Source organism: Chrysemys picta, chromosome 10, assembly GCF_011386835.1.
Source record: "Chrysemys picta bellii isolate R12L10 chromosome 10, ASM1138683v2, whole genome shotgun sequence".
Classification (NCBI taxonomy): Eukaryota; Metazoa; Chordata; order Testudines; family Emydidae; genus Chrysemys; species Chrysemys picta.
In genome coordinates, this window is record NC_088800.1 from 76,283,545 (window position 1) to 76,299,696 (window position 16,152).

The 16,152-nt window shown below is 47.7% G+C and overlaps 2 protein-coding genes across 13 annotated transcripts in view; one reads left to right on the top strand and one right to left on the bottom strand.

Annotated features, from left to right (window-relative positions):
* LOC101932947 (lysosomal alpha-glucosidase-like) overlaps positions 1 to 5,337 on the bottom strand; it is a 26,031-nt gene extending 20,694 nt beyond the window's left edge. The window contains exons 1-2 of one of the 6 annotated variants that reach the window (XM_065560057.1): positions 5,224 to 5,241; positions 848 to 960 (exon numbers count right to left, since the gene is read on the bottom strand). Coding sequence is in view for 1 of the 6 variants with exons in the window: in XM_008164692.4 (XP_008162914.2) it covers positions 1,647 to 1,864 (218 nt within the window). In the remaining 5 variants the exon portion in view is untranslated. Of the gene's footprint in view, positions 1 to 843; positions 961 to 1,646; positions 1,880 to 2,129; positions 2,228 to 5,223 lie in introns of those variants that run through there. The other 5 variants (XM_024102292.3, XM_042853159.2, XM_008164691.4 and 2 more) reach the window with 5 other exon arrangements.
* MAFK (MAF bZIP transcription factor K) lies at positions 1,793 to 15,531 on the top strand. 7 transcript variants are annotated; one of them, XM_065560071.1, is made up of 4 exons: positions 1,818 to 1,931; positions 7,169 to 7,479; positions 12,875 to 12,954; positions 14,127 to 14,710. In XM_065560071.1, the coding sequence occupies exons 3-4, from the start codon at positions 12,919 to 12,921 to the stop codon at positions 14,559 to 14,561; spliced, it is 471 nt and encodes a 156-aa protein (XP_065416143.1). In that variant the 5' UTR covers positions 1,818 to 1,931; positions 7,169 to 7,479; positions 12,875 to 12,918; the 3' UTR covers positions 14,562 to 14,710. The 7 variants fall into 7 exon arrangements, with proteins under 7 accessions (XP_005289196.1, XP_065416143.1, XP_065416144.1 ...); XM_005289139.4 differs by lacking the exon at positions 7,169 to 7,479 and having other exon boundaries at positions 1,793 to 1,931; XM_065560072.1 differs by lacking the exons at positions 1,818 to 1,931; positions 7,169 to 7,479 and adding an exon at positions 2,193 to 2,254.
* Positions 15,532 to 16,152: the final 621 nt, after the last annotated feature.

Below are 16,152 nucleotides of genomic sequence, written 5' to 3' on the forward strand. Positions count from 1 at the left end.
AGCACTAACATTCAAAAAGTTAAAGCTTTATAACTATTAAAACATAAATTGTCAACATCAAATGTCAAACTATATGAAGTAAATATCCTTAAATCAAACTCTAAATTCTCAAGCAGCATTTTTCTTCCTTTGCCGATCTGTACATTTCAATTACTTGTGGAATTTTTTTTTGTCGGTGTTTGTACCATGATATCGATGTTTACCAACACTAACTGATAAAAAAATATAATCCTTCCAAGCCTAAATATAGTGTTATATGGTAATTGGACACTTGCATTCTCCTCTTGTGGACGTTAGCATTACATTAAAGTCACACTGAAACTCAAGGAAGAAGTACTTTGAAATCCACGTGACTGAGAAAAAATTGAAACTGAAAGCCATTTTCTATTCCACTGCCAAAAATATAAATATAATGTACATCACAAGATATCAAAAATAATATGAGAAACTTCTATTAAAAAGCAAGAAAGAAAAATTGCTTAATTCTAAAAGAGGTGAAAGATATTATTATTATTATTTGACTAGGTGCTTGGTGCTGTACAAAACACAAAAATAAAGACAGTCTGTTCCCTCTGGACCTTACAGTCTAAAAGATAGATGACAAGAGGCATTGGAAAACCCAGATGGGAATAATTTAAAGGGAACCCCCTTCTCCATACTGAAGGTAAACTCACTTAGTGGTATTGTGGAAAAAGAGATGGTGAAAACAGCTTCACAACATATGACAATAAGCCACTACTTTAGAAATGAACAGTGCTCCTAAATATTTTACAGAAGCCCAATACTGCTATGCAGGTGTATCCTAGATTCTTGAAATTGTAGCCTCCCTTTGGCACCACTTACCTACCTTGTCGTGCCCGTAAAGCTATCTTGAACACAGCCCCTCTAGGCTGCCAAAGGGGATGATGATCAGCACTCTAAACGTTCAGGTATCAGAGGGGTAGCCGTGTTAGTCTGAATCTGTAAAAAGCAATAGAGGGTCCTGTGGCACCTTTGAGACTAACAGAAGTATTGGGAGCATAAGCTTTCGTGGGTAAGAACCTCACTTCTTCAGACTTGCATCTGAAGAAGTGAGGTTCTTACCCACGAAAGCTTATGCTCCCAATACTTCTGTTAGTCTCAAAGGTGCCACAGGACCCTCTGTTACTCTAAACGTTGCATCTGAAATGTCCCAAGCTCCCTGGAGTCTGCAAGAAGTTAGGTAGAGCAGGCACCCTGCAGTTTACTGTGGGGGGGCTTTTCAGGCAAGACCTTGTATACCCGGGTTCTGCCAGAACGTTAGGGTGCCCAGGGCATTTTTTGTACAAGACAGAGTTTGAAGCAATTGCTTGTCTCTGACCACCCTGTAAAGTTGCTACCCCCCACCCCAGAGGTGGCTGCACCTCAGCAGTGAGGGGTGTGTAGAGAGTCAGGGATGTTGCTCATGGGGGTGAGCAATACAAGATAGAAGTTGGGTAGTCAAACAGCACACTCATTATGCCCCGCACTACTACAGGAACGATGGATGCCCCACCCCACTCTCCTGTCTCCACTGCCCCTCCTGTACCAACTGCACTTCCTCTTCCTCCTCCTCCTCCGGCCCGGCCCCGCCACTCCCGCATCCTCCGGCCCCTTCCCTGTGCGCCCCCGCCGCCTCCTCCCCCTACCGTGTCTGCGCTCCATGAATGAACACGATGGGCGTGACCAGATGACGCGTTATGACGAGAGGGCGTGGCCATGTGACGCGGGGAATGATGCGCGATCCCGGAAGCGGCCCGGCCCCTGGTTGGTCGGCTCCGGGGCGGGGGGGGGCCCCGCGCTTGTTGTTGTTCCCGGGACTCGCACACACAGGGAGGGAGGCTGAGAAGCGCGTCCCCGCCACCATTCCCCCGCGCCGCGCGCGTCCCCGCCTCCGCCGCCACCTCCCCCCCGCGCGCTCCTGACAGGCCCAGGTAAGACGCAGCCCCCGGGGTGCGGCAGTCGGGTCCGGCTCGGCGGGGTGGGGCAGGGTCCGGCCCGGCCCGGCCCGCGCGGAGCCGGGCAAGGAGGGGCCGGGCACTTTGTAGCAGGGGCTGGAAATTTGCTGAGTCACCATCGCGTGGGACACGTGGTGTCCACCCCCTCCCGGACCCGACCCGACCCGACCCTACCGGGGGTGATGCCGCGGCCGGCTCCGCGCCGGGAGGGGGGGCGGCGCTCACACACGTGGCTGCCCCGGACGGGGGCCCCACCACGCGCTCGGCGCCGGCGGGCGGCTGGGCGGGCTGAGGAGCAGGTGGGGGGGCGCTGCGGCTCGGAGAATGGCAAATCGGGGGATGGAGGGGGCTAACGGGGGGGCTGTTAGCCCAGGCTGCGCGGTGAGGGGCGGGAGCCGGGGTGGTTCTGATCAGAGGGCACTGGGGCTCAGGGCGGGGTGCGAGAAGCGGAGCTGGCAGGCTTGGCATTGGGATGAGAAGCAGGAACTAGAGGGGCTGGGTGCCTGGAGTGTGGCATGAGGGAGAGAAGCAGGATCTGGGCCATTAATAAGGAGGCTTGGTGAGGAGTCGGGGATGCTGCCCACATCTCTTGGGGATAGGAGGTGAGACGAGAAGGCCAGAGATTAAGCTGAGTGACCATGGAGAGGTACAAGGAGCACTGGGGATCTGAGGGGCAGGAATGGCTCATACACTGCAGATGGCATAAGGGTCTTGGGGAGAAGAGTGCAGAAGTATATGGGATTAGCACTCTCCTGGTGGGACTCTGTCAATGGCGCATTGGAGCAGGAAATCTGAGCGGAGAGGTAAATGCAATGGATCAGAAAGGTTGGGAGGTTCTTAGGACCAGAGTTTCAGGCAAGATGAATAGCGGAGTCTGGAATGGTCTTTTAACTGAGGAGAGGGTGCCTAGCCAAAGGCATTGGGACAGGAGGCTTGAGTCGAGAGGAGGTATGGGCATTAACTAGGCCAGAGACCCCAATCCTCCGCCTATCGTCTCCAGTATGGAATGGGGGAGAGAGAGAGCGAGCCTGGGCACGCATGAAGGAGAGTAGAGAGGGATGGTGGTTGGGAGTGAGGCTATGTCTACATTGCACTTTCAGCATTAAAACTTTTGTCGCTCAGGGGTGTGAAAAGCACCAGTGTGGAGAAAACGGTTTGTCAGAGGGAGAATGTCTCCTGCTGACCACACTACCACCCCTCATTGGTGATGGTTTTATCCTGTCCTCCGGAGAGCTCCCTCCTGGCGACAAAGAGCGGCTACACTGTGTACCTGCCATTGTAAGGTGCTCAGTGTAGACATAGCCAGAGTGAACATGGATAGCCTGAAGGGAGTTAATAGTTGGGCTGGAAGGATTGTATCCACTAGAACAAGTAGAGTTAGCAAGCTGTATGATTCAGCAAAGCAACTTTTCAGTTAAATCCTTCTGAATTTAAATAGCACTGCTGGTGTAACGTCTCCAAGTTGTGATGCTTTTTCTGAATTTAGCATTTGTGCATAGCTCCTCTCTGAATGATTTTATTCTGTCCCCTTAAAGAATCCATGCAGCCCCATCACCAAGCATTCGAATAACATGCAGAGGAATCTGTATGCATGCATGTTGGTGGCACACAGCAAGTACCTGAGGAAGGGCGACTGCTAGAATTCAGACGCTCCTGCAAACCCTTCTACTATGACATTAAAGGAAATTGCATATCCCTAGATTTTTTTTGTAATTCTTTGCATTGTGTTAGCCATGACAAATGGACACACCTTCATATGACATCCTGGGGTGTTGAAACCCTGTGTAAAGCACATGTTGCTTAATCACCTGCTCCACATGGCCACCCATGAGACTGAAAGAGCCTCCTGGTTTAAACATGGTCTTGGTAACGTAAGATGCCTTGCATTTTGAATCAGAACAGCCACCAGTCCTTGCTAAAGACACTGGCATGTTTTCTATCACTGGGAAGGCCAAAAGCTTAAGATGGTGGAGGAGGGGACCCTGAACCCACATTGTAGTGGTGGTTCTCATTAGCTTGCGCTATAGGACAAGCGTACAGATTGTGTCTAGTTTTGAATGGTTCTTGAAAACAGTTCTAGCAAACCTGTGCCCTGTGACTCTGAGTTCTAAATATGACTGACTTTGAAGTGTAAAGAGAGCCTTGAGAATTCTGGATAAAATCAGTATGGGTCCACAGTTCTGAGTGGAGCACTGAGGTTCTGGAAACACTGATAAGCAGGCATCCCTACTACTGGCAGTTTGCATCTCAGTGGCCTTTATCCTCCCTACAAAATACACTAGTTTGCGTAGAAAAGAGTTTTTCTGGACTAACAGTTACATTCTGTGCTGATGTGAGAAATGCAGGTTTGGTTTCCTGGTCCACTCTTTTCCTAGACTGGCTGAGAATGGAAATTCTGAGGAGACAAAATGTTTCCCTTCTGAGGGGAAGGAGATGCTTATTGACAAACCCCACAAACCTTCTTTAGATACATAGAGGTGTGAATAGTCTCACGTGAGGAGGGGCTACCCCTGGAAGGGGGAAACATCTGAAAATGGTCAGATGGGTCTCCAGCAGTTCAGAGACCGCACCCTTGATGAAAAGTGAGGGGGGAGGGGGCTTTAACATTCAGAGCGTCTGCTCTGCGGGTAGATTTGCCTGGTGACTGTGCAGGATACGGATCACTTTGGATTTTCAGACTGAGATAAGGGTGGGGAAACCTTATTCCTCTATCTTCTTCAGACAGGGAAGGAGATAGCACAAGCTAGAGAAACATCCCTGCTGGGGGAGACAAAGGAGGGGGAATGGAGGTGTCTCTAAACCTTAAAAAACATTTCATAGTCAACTTTAGAGAGATCTGTTGCTGCTGCAAAGGGCCGTTTCTCTATTTTCCCCACACACACACACACACACATACATTCCTCTGTGTGTTGCTCAGTGGAGGAGGGGCCCTGTTCTGGGATCCCAGCAGAAAACAGGCCATGAAATCTCAAATTGTGAACAAACACTTTTGGGCAAAGGGGCTTTGCAGAAAATGGGAAGGGCTCCATTAACTGTCTTGACCTGTCTGCCCCCTGGGTAGCTCCTCACTAGAGCAAAGCTGGGTGTGGGAAGAAGAACAGAGAGGTAGTGAGCAAATGCTCCTGTCCCACACAGTAGAAAACTGCATCCCATTTTATGGGATTTGGGGCCCTGTGTCTTTGGAAAAGGTGCAGCCCTGCTCCCAGCACCAGCCCAGCCAGTATGTTCGGTTATGCAGCTGCCATGGTTTAGTATTTAATTTATTTACCTTGCTGCTTTCGCACTGATGGAGCGTGCTTGTCGCCTGGTCTCTTTCTCTCCCCTTCCGTGTGTAAACTAATGCAGAGAAGCCTGCCTCCTCTCATCTCTGCCTAAACGTGATGGACACTTTTATGATCCAATGACAGTGCATAGAATAGGCAGGACCAAGGGGGAGGGAAAATTAACCCTGTTTGTACCTAAGAGACTCTCAGAGAGAATGGGGAGGATAATTATTAATGAGGATATGGTTACAGAGTGCAGGGGCTGTGCTGAATCCCATTAGCAGGACACTTGGCAAAATTTGTCAGAGCTTTGCACTCACACTTTAGCTTAATTGTGTTAAATGTTCTTTGAAACATTAGGGTTAACTCAGACCCCACTGCAAAAGTACAGTGTCTAAAAAATATGGAAGCAGAAATCCGCAAACTCAGTTTCTAGTATCTGAAGGCCGTGCACTTTGCAAGTTTCCCTAAATTCGGTGCCTTAGTCTTCATTGTTTCTGAAACAGATTGGAAGTCTTAGACATTTTGTAATGTCTATGTCTTTATTGAATTAACTGTAAACGACCGGTTCAGTATACATTGTCCGTCAGTGTTCAGGTGCTCTGTTGAAAACATGCAACTATATTGGAGGTTTGAGAACTGGAGGTGGGACGCCTGGGGCTTTGGCTGCTGAGGTGGCATGGTGTGCAGTTTTTTAATCCCACAAACACACCTGTACTTTTAGCAGGCATCTAGCTGTGAAATACTGGAACAGTCCTAACGCTCTACGTTCTCAAGAAATCCCAGTTCAGCACCCTATTGAGATGAACAAGCCTCTCACACTTTTTGCTGAGCTATTGTTTCAGGCTGTCTAAAGACTCAGGCAGGTAATACTCCATTGGTTCATGTTTGGACGATATTCTTGTGACTGGTTTCAGAGTAGCAGCCGTGTTAGTCTGTATTCGCAAAAAGAACAGGAGTACTTGTGGCACCTTAGAGACTAACAAATTTATTAGAGCATAAGCTTTCGTGGACTACAGCCCACTTCTTCGGATGCATACTTGTGACTGTAAAGCCTAGAAACTCTCCGTAATGAAAGCAATGATCCTGCTGCTTGGTTCTGAAGCAAGGGGTAGATCTGTGGCAAATTCCACTGGCTTGCAACATCTGGGACACTGCATAACAGTACTGTTATCTTTCCTCCTTAATAACTATATAAGCTGAGAAAGATGTGATATAATAGTTGGAGCATAGGATGACTAAGAGCTATGAATTCATGAATCCTAATCCCAGTTCTGCCATTAAATCCCAGTGTGGCTGTGCGCAAATCACTTCACTGTGCAGGGCCTCAGTTTCAGTGTCTGTAAAATGGAATCTTTATTTGCCACTGGAGCTGGTGTGAGATTTAACTGATATTAGTATAACATTGTTTATCACTGTATTTTATAAATGCACATGAGATCAGAGCTCTGTACCCTCTTTATATCAGAAGCTGTCTGCAGTACATCAGACCTCAGTAGCTCCCAGTCTCCCCTTCCTGAAACTCCAAGGTCTCTGTAGTGTGACACACAGGCATGCACTCATGATCCCCTGAATCCTCTGCTCTGTAACCACAAGGGCTCTGCAGCATCTGACTCGGTTGTTTACTAAACCACTGAAGACTGTCTGATCCCTGTCCAGGCTTCCCCAGAGAGAGCCTCAGAGTCCTGTCCTGACAGCATTCTGATTCAGTCCGAAGGTTTCTGAATCTGTTCTATGCTGCTGGATGCTGGTTCTGATCCATAAGAGAAATGGAAAGGTGGCTAGCTGGGTGAGTGTTCTGTGTATAGCTTCTCTCTAGAACAGTACACACAGTGACTCACCCCTCCTCTGTGTCTTCTCTCCATTCACATAGAAGTTATTGCCTCACGTATGCTTGCTCTCTGTGTGATTCACATCATTGGGGTATCCTTCCCCCCTTCTCTGTTACAGATGAATGACAAGTGTCAGTCTGCCTCTCGGTGTGTGTGAGGATTGTTAGAGCAGGAGGAGGACTTGTGAATGATGGAAGGGAAGATATTCTCTGCATTCCACACTGCAGTGTCTTGGGAATCCATGCTGTGTCTCCAAGGGACAGAGGCACAGAGCTTAGGGTTTAAGCATCTGCCGTTCCCTCATCTGTCAGACCTGATGTCCTCCTTGGTGGACGTGTCATGTGCCAGCTTTGTAGGCATGGTTAACTGACTTGACCGTCTTGCAGGTGTCTCACGTATGGCATGTGGAGGTGTGACGATAGGGATTGGGTAAGTGTGCGCTTCTCACCGGATGAGAACAGTTGTCAAATTGAAATGCTCTGCAGGGGCCAGGAATAGCGTGGCTATTCCGTTTCTCACAGCAGCAGCCAGGGCAGTCTGTCTGGCCTCTGACATAAGGGTACGCTGTTGGCTATGGATTACTCATTCATGGTGACCAGCCACACTCCAGCTCCAAGGAGCCAGCCTTTTAAATCTTAAAGGAAACTTACAGGCAGAAGCAGGAAGAAGGGTACCAAGAGTTGAAAATAGCTTGTGGATAAACAGAAAGTTTGGGTAAGTGACAGAACAATTTCATTGGAAATGATCTAGCTGGATTTTAGTATGGCTGGACAGGGTGTATTCCTAGCATAATCTTCTATGCTTAATTGAGACTATTGATGATTAATAGTCAGATAAAATTGAGAATTCCTTCCTGCTTAAACTGCCCTCCTCTGTCTGCTCCTTAGGAGGGGAAAAGTTGTTGCAGGCTTGCTTGGGGAGATGGTCATATAGTCTCAGGTTACTGTACATGCTGTTTCACGTGTGAATGGAAGCTAAAGCACTGTGGTGCTTCCCACTGGATCATTTATGTCCTTGCCAATGTTTCCTTTTGTAGTAAAATCAGTTTTAACATCCAAGGCTGTGTATGAACTACAAACAAGTGCATCCATGGCTGCTGTTAGCTACACAGTGGCTGCTGGTATCTAACACTGTCCTCTGTAAAGTGCTTTGGGAGCACTGGAGTGTGAAAAGTGCTACTAAAACCAAATTCTGATCTCCTCTGCTGTGCTCTTTTCTTCTCACACAGCAGTGCTGCCCCACCTCATCCCACTAGTAAGGGTTGTCTTGGTTGAGTGGGTGGGGAAGAGGAGAGCCCCAAAGAAAAATAGTGGGTAGTGCTGTATGTGCCAAACTGAAACCATCAAACTTGTGATCCTGGACTGAATAAGCAGAGCGCTTCAAGTTCTCATGAGGATGCTATAAGTCAGATAGGAGCCATCTGGGGGTCAACTGCAAGGGTGTTGACAGAAGCAGGACTGGATTTCCAATTAGGCACAGAAGGCACATGCCTGAGGGCGCAGGCATTCTGGGGGCAACTTACCTCTCTAAAACTGTGTGCCAGACGAAGGTCAGCTGTAGGCGGGGGGCACTGAAGATGCTGTGCCTAGGAGCACGTAAGGTGTAAATCCGACCCTGGACAGAAGTGGTGTCGGATAACCTTATAAAAACACTAGCACTAGGGTTCTTTGTATCCTTCCAATAAAAACACTTGTTTTAAATATAAATGGGAAACACAACCTTATAGAAACACTTGTTCCTTTACCAGGGGCATAATAATACTTAGTACATATTTATCTATCGCTCAGCAATGTGCCATGTGGCTTACAGAATAAAAGTAACATAGTCCCTGCTCCAAAAAGCTTGCAGTCTAGCTTTAGACATGAGGCTGCAAATGCTGTTAACAAGGAATAGGTAAAGAAAATCTTTATAGTAATAAGATCACACATTTATATAGAGCCTTGCAGGCACCCCTATAAGGTATGTGCACTGGGCACCATTAAAAATTGAATGTTTGCAGCACTGTGTACCTTTTTACTTAGGGGTTTTCTGTTTTTTTGCAGTCTGTGTACAGGAAATGTCACATTCTGTAGTATATTTAACCACTTGTAGGTGGTAAATGGATAGTCATAAACAGCACCAACTGTGTAAGTATTTTTATCCCCACCTTACAGCAGGGGACATTGAGTCAGAAGTTAAGTAACTTGCTCAAGGCCTAAGACTGCATAATTGTCTGTCAGGATTACAACCAAATTCATGGTACGAAGTCTTGCTCAGACCACACCACATGATGATCCACGGCATAAAATAAATTTATCATGGGATATTCAGTCACTTGAGTGATCTTATCTTGGTGGTTTTAACAGTATTATATTAAACTCTGGAGTAGGAGTCTGTTCTCAAATAGCAGTGGACCTTCACTCCAGTGTCTGTGCGTAAACCAGTATTTGAGAATTGATGCTTATGCAAGAACCAAATTCCTGCATGGGGTCTTCTTCCAGATGCTGATTTTGCTCATTATTTACAGCTGATTTAGTGACCACCACCTGTGTATTGAGTTCTCCCCACCCCCAGCCCTTCATCTTAATCCCACTAGTGACTCTGGTGTTCTGCCTGTCTTTGTGCCTGGACCCCTATAATGGGAGCTGATCCTAAAAGACTTCAGAGGACATGCTGGTTTCTTCTAGAATATACCGATTTATAAGCCAGGCTGCCATTTATTTAATGAACAGGAGCATCTGTGTTAATACTGACCCCCAACTATGAAGGATGGCATGTTAGAGCTCCTACATCTCTAATTTCTATAACACTTGTAACAACCTGGGCCCTTGTTAAATTGTTGTGTGCCTGGTCTGGTACCAAACATGGAGGAGTCTAGGACCTTCCTCTGAGCAGTGTGGAATGTAAATAGACATCCCTTCAGCAGACATCAGAGCACAAAGCAACAGGTGACCAGAAGGGGGGTTCATCACACAGAGTCGCAGGAGGCTTTTAAAAATAAGCAGAGTTACTTTGGGTGGTAGATTACCCCCGACAGTGACCCCCGAGGGAGTCTCCACCCTCAGCACTTGCTTTCCACAATATTCCACATTTCTTCCCCTCTCTGAGCAGCCAGCGGAGTGTTCAGTTTTTCCATCGACTGGTGTAGAAAGTGCTTTGAAGACTCACTGGGTGAGGATCAAAAGCCTTTTTGTGTAATCGGTGGGTGTGACCGACTCATGTTCTCTCCCTCCCCCCCCCTTCCTTTCTTGACTTCCCTTTTCCGTTTTCAGTGGGCCAGGTGCCGACAGCAGGACTGTGGTGTGCCCCTTTCCCTGCAGGGATGGGGGGGTTGCGGAGGGAAGGAAGGAAGGGTTTCTGGGTCTATGGGAATCTGAGCTCTAGCTCTCCAACTCTGTAAACAGCTGGTGACTCACTACATAGCTATGGCACCAACTGACTGCCAGGCCTGAGGCTGTGTGTGTGTGTGTGTGTGTGTACACGAAGGGAGGGGGCTGCAGTGTGTTTCCTTTATACACGGGCGACTCGCTGCTCCTTTTACTCATTGGGACCGTTTGAGTAGGGCTAGGAGCCCTTTCTTCTTCCTGTCTGTGCTTATGATGTGTGTTTGTGCCTCTGACTTGAGCAGGAACATGCTCCTAGAAGTAGTTAGTGAATACCAAGTGTGACTGGGAAGTGAGGGAGAGGAGAACTGCAAAGGGGGAGAAGTGATGTCTGGACAGATGTCTGTGTGTGTCTCAGGCTTCTTAGTTGTGCTGCAAGTTTTGTATTTCACATAGAAGAGAGGTCAGACTCCAGCTCTACACCCATCCCTTTTCCCCCTCAGTAAGTGGTGAGGTGCCCTCCCAGGGGGGTTTGTGCTACTCAGACTGTGGTGAATAATGACCATTTGTCCATGGCATTTTAGTGGACTTAGCTGAGTCTGCTCCTGCTGCCGGGGAGGAGGTGAGGGTAGCTGGCACTGCTGTGAGGATGGGGTGTAATACGACACAATGCACCACCCTGTGTGGTGCCGCACAAAAGACACTGCGTACCAGTCGCTTTAAGTGGCCCATTCATCATGAGGCATCTCTCGCTGGTCTGGCTCATGTACTGCGTGATAGGAGGCAGTCGGGTGGGGGCGAGACATGCAGATGGAGAGATGGAAAGCTACCATCTCTGTCTCAGGCTGACAAAGAGATGAGGTGCATTATTGAGAACATTCTGCAATCCAGGGAAATGCCTTTACTTTGTGATTCTGTTCTTTGTCTTTCCTCTACCTCAATTGTGTGCATGTCACATGATGAAGTATCTTGACTGGTACAATTAAAGTAAAAGCAGCCTGAACTGAGCTAGCCTCCTTTACCCACACAACTCCCTGTCACCCCCTGCATCCCACTTTCATATGCCCTTGGACCTCCCACCTCCAGGGTTGTTTGCAGATATGAATGAGTTTGTTTACTCTCTGACGACCTCATGATGTCTTTGCACAGACATGACCTGAAGTCATTATTGCTTTTGGGCTTCTCTGTTTCCATGGTTACTGGCTCAGGGTTGGCTACTTTCCCAAGGTCACCATGGCAACTATCAGAAGGGAATCATGCTTGGGATGCTTTGGCTGTATTTTTCATGAATGATTAGAATGTGTGACACGATGCAGACGTGGAAATGGGATGGGGAGGGGGGCAGAACTCCCGCCAGACAGTCTGTGTGTTCTGTCACCCAGCACCACTGCAGCCTTTGAAATCCACTACAGCCGCTCCTTGGGAGGGACAGACTCTGTGTCAGAGCTGGAGCCCTCGCACCCTCCCCAGCTTGTGTAGCCAAGATGCTGGGGAAAGTATAGGCAGATGCTGTGACATCACAGCTGCAGTGCCCTCTTCTGTGGTAGGTACATCACGAACAATCACTCTGGCAATGTCATCTCTCCAACTTGGTGGGTGTGAAGGTTCTGGAACAAGGTCCCCCTGGACGGATTCTCTAAAGTGCTGATTGAAGGGGAGAAGTTAGCAGCGAAGGTGAGAGTGAAGGGCAGCTTCCCAGCAGAGGACATTCTTTATGTCAATGGATACTCCTCTAGGAATATCAGACAGGTGACTTCTTGCAGCCTTAGGGTGAGACGTGAAGCAACAGTCCTGATCTACCGGGAGGCACAGAAACTCGCCCTGTGTCTTAATAATCGGTTTTGCCTGCTTTTTCAAAAGTGATATATTTGCGGTGTCTGTGGCTAAGGGTTAGTAATGGAATACCTTTCTTCCCCAGGCTGCTGGTTCAAAGACAGTCCAGGTCAGTAATGACCAAAATGGGAGGGGAGCAGCGGCAGCGTTACTGTCTGATGGCTTTTCCGTGTCTTTTGTGAAATGAGTTGATAGTCTTAGTCCAGTCCCTACCGGCTGGATCTGTATATCTCAAAATCCTCCACAAAAACTGACTGGCTCATGGAGACTGAACTCCCCTCTAGCCCTTAGAGGTGAAATAGCACATTGCCACAGTAGTATATGGTAGCCAGCACAATTGCTAATTGAGGATGGAATCCAGTATTGATCCACTTCCTCGCACTTTTTCTCGGCAAAAATAATATCAAGAATTTAAAATAAGCCCCATTTAACTTCAAAAAACCCAAACAAGCTGTATTTACAAGTGGCACTTCCTGGCAATACAAAGAGCCTCCCATATGTGGCTGAAGGAAGACGCTCCTCTCTGAATCCTTTTGGTGATCCTAAAGGTTGATGGTTTTTGTTAGTGAGTGGTTACATAGCCCCAAAACGTCGCATGGTGCTGTAGAGAATGGGTCACTATGTCTTGAATGTTGGGTCTGTTTCCTTCCCCATTCCCTTTGAAAATCTTGTTGTGTTGTTTTTTCCAGTTGCAATTTCTGACCAGTTCTGTCCAGGAGACTGTGCCCAGGTTATGACGACTAATCCCAAACCGAACAAGGCATTAAAGGTAAGGCTGTGGTGGGAGCCTGACTGATCTGATTCTGGGTAAATGGGATGGGTCAAGGAGCCGCGCCAATAGTGCCAAAAGCCATTTATTCTCTGAGGGGTTCTGTTTGCAAATTAGTGTGTCAGAATGCTTCTCTGGTATCAGCTGGGAAGCACTTGTGAAGAAAGGATAGGGGGCACTGATGACATAATGGGGGGGAAGACCAGAGTCTCTGGGATTGTGCATAGACTAGAGTATCCCTGTTGGTATTAAGGAGACACTTCTAAACAGGTGGGGGTTGAGGTGTATTGACAGTTATGCAGGTGTGAGAGATTGCTGCTACTAAGGGCATATGCACTTAGATAAGGAAGACACAGATTTGCAGATATCTTACCTATAGATCTGTGTAGGCAGTGAACTCTTCATAGACACCCTTGCCTCATGGCTTTGATGGCACATTTTGCTGATGAGCCTGTTAGAAATCCCTTCTAGTGTCTTGGATCTCTCCTCCAGGTGTCCTGCATTCTCTGTAGATGTTCTTTTTACCCCTTCAAAGTTCTGCAAATAACTGTGGCTAGAGACCAAACAAATAACCTCTTAAAGGTTGAGAGAGGGAGAGTTCCTCTGTCTGCCCCATCTAACCTCCCTGTACTGTGGCCCAATAAATGGGCTTGCAGCCTTATCACTTCAGGATGTGGTCTTATGAGCTAAGTAGTGTTGGGTTTGGACAGTACGTGGGTGAGAGACCTTCAGAAAAGAAATGCACAAGATGCAGGAAGTGGTGGTGTTTCTTTTGGATCAGTACTGAACCAATGCCTCAGCACAATCCCACAAGGCACTGTGCTGCTGGAGATGAGATGAAAAGCTATGGTCCTGACCCCTTGCGATAAAGATCCCATGGCATGTTTCAGCTCAAACAATTTTACTCCAGTCTCCTTAAAATTCTCCTTGTAGTATCCTGAAGATACTATGCCGAAATATCTGCCATGCACCACCCAGAGGTGGCTGCATTTCTGTGGCATGCATAGCCTGTAAAGTGCTTTGGAATCGTTCTGTCGGAGAGGCGCTATATGAATATAGTTACATTACTGCAGGGTAGCATAGTTGCTTTCTTGCTTTAGCCAGGATGGCTGCTCAGTACCTGTTCATGTTGTTGTTGTTGACTGTTATCTATGTGACATTGATACTTGTAGGTAAAGGAGGAGTCAGGAGAGAACGCCCCAGTGCTGAGTGACGATGAACTCGTGTCAATGTCCGTCCGGGAGCTGAACCAGCACCTGAGAGGTCTCACGAAAGAAGAGGTCATCCGCCTGAAGCAGCGGAGGCGCACGCTCAAGAACCGGGGCTATGCTGCCAGCTGCCGCATCAAGCGTGTGACACAGAAGGAGGAGCTGGAGAGGCAGCGGGTTGAGCTGCAGCAAGAGGTGGAGAAGCTGGCCCGAGAAAACAGCAGCATGAAGCTAGAGCTGGACGCCCTGCGCTCCAAGTACGAGGCATTGCAGACCTTTGCTCGTACCGTTGCACGGGGGCCTATTACCCCGACCAAAGTCGCCACCACTAGTGTCATCACCATTGTGAAATCAGCTGAAATCTCATCCAGTTCTGTGCCATTTTCAGCAGCATCCTAGTGCCCTAGATGGGGGAACTACAGCCTTTCGGAGGGATGGGGAAAGGGCTCTTATGCACCGTTCCAGAGTCCTTGGTCACTTCAAGAATTGGCATTTTAACAATTCCTTCTCTTTCAAAAGTGCAAAAAAAAAAAAAATCTACAAAGGGAACGTAACTGGCTGCTCCTCTGTGAACTTAGTGGTTCCATGAAGCTCTTGTGGCTGGGATTTGAGTTCTGTACCTAGTATGAGCTTTCTCTTCCTCCTCCCCCTGCCTCCCCAACCCTCTTTAGGCTGTGGGCAGCTTCCCAATTGGGAGAAGATACCAGAGGAGCCTTTGTGAATAATGTTCAAGAACCAGGTAACAGATGGACTGTCAAAATCATGTGAGATGAATGTATAGAGAAGAGTTTCCTTCAGTGGCATCCAACTCCCATTAAGAAGTTACCTCACCCCACCACCACGTTCCACTGTCATAGCAGTGGCAGAGAAATAAACTCTGAAGCAGAGTCCATTCCGCCATGCACTGGGGGGAGGAGAGGAGGGTTGGTCATACAGAGAGGGAATATGTTTGGGTCAGACCACACCAGTTAGGAAAAACCTTCCTGTCTTCAGCCCATACCGGTTACCAGTTTACATGTTTTAATACACCCCATACCTGTGTGGCCTATAAAGCTAAATTGCAGCCTCCCTTATACAAAGCCAAGTCTACCAAGAGCTCCTTCCCCAAGATGTGCCTGTAAATTGGGTATATTTATGCAGTTTATTTCTTCCAGATGATCCACAGGTTTGTAATAGTGGCTTATTCAGGGTTCCTTGAAGCTCAAGGGAGGAAGGCACAGTAAAATTCAAGAAGGGAGGTATGTTGCGGGGCATAGAGAGAAATACTAGAAGTATTACTGGCCTGAGGCAGAATTGGTTGCCATGGTGGGAAGTTGTTGTCCTGGAAATCAGCACTGTGAAAAGGTGTTTATGTAGCGCATGTTAGAAAGATGTGTTAAAAGCACTGAAGTAAAAAGAGGGCCGATAGCGTATGTGCAAGAAGATCAAAGCCAGCAGAAACTCCTGGATAACAGAGGTAGTGGTGGTTATGGCCTTTGCCTGTTAGAACAGTGGCCATCCCAACCTAAGGGGCCATGTACACTGATCTTTGCCAACAAGAGATAGGGTATGGGATGCTGGGTGGAAGCTGAAAAAGGGAAGAAAGATTCTTAACCCAATCTCAGTCATTAAAGCTGGGTTCCAAAGAGTAGAAAAACCTATAGTGTTTTGTGTTGAGAGGGTTGAGAGAACCTGTCTGACGACAATCCTGAAACTCAACATTTCTTGGGGGTGTGAATTATCCCTAGAGATGCATGGAGGGCAGGATTGGAATCGGTGGCTTTTGGGGGATGGTAAAATTGGGGTTGATAAGTAGGGCTTATGGTTCTGAAGGATAGTTGGGAAGAGGTAACAGTGGCTCAGCAGTGGGCAGGAAAGGGGAAGCCAAAGGGAGAAGAGTCTATTCTTTAACAGGACTGAAAAGACATTCTAAGTTTCCAGGTCTGAGTAAAAATAGCTATGTTCATGTTTGTGTGTTTGAAGTAGGAAAGAAAACGGATTGCCTGGTGTT

Bases quoted from the DNA above. Each gene is read 5' to 3' on its own strand.
- MAFK (XM_008164687.4), top strand. From the start codon at position 12,796: ATGGGTCACTATGTCTTGAATGTTGGGTCTGTTTCCTTCCCCATTCCC. The intron at 12,955-14,126 runs GTAAGGCTGTGG...TGATACTTGTAG, and splicing joins AACCGAACAAGGCATTAAAG to GTAAAGGAGGAGTCAGGAGA.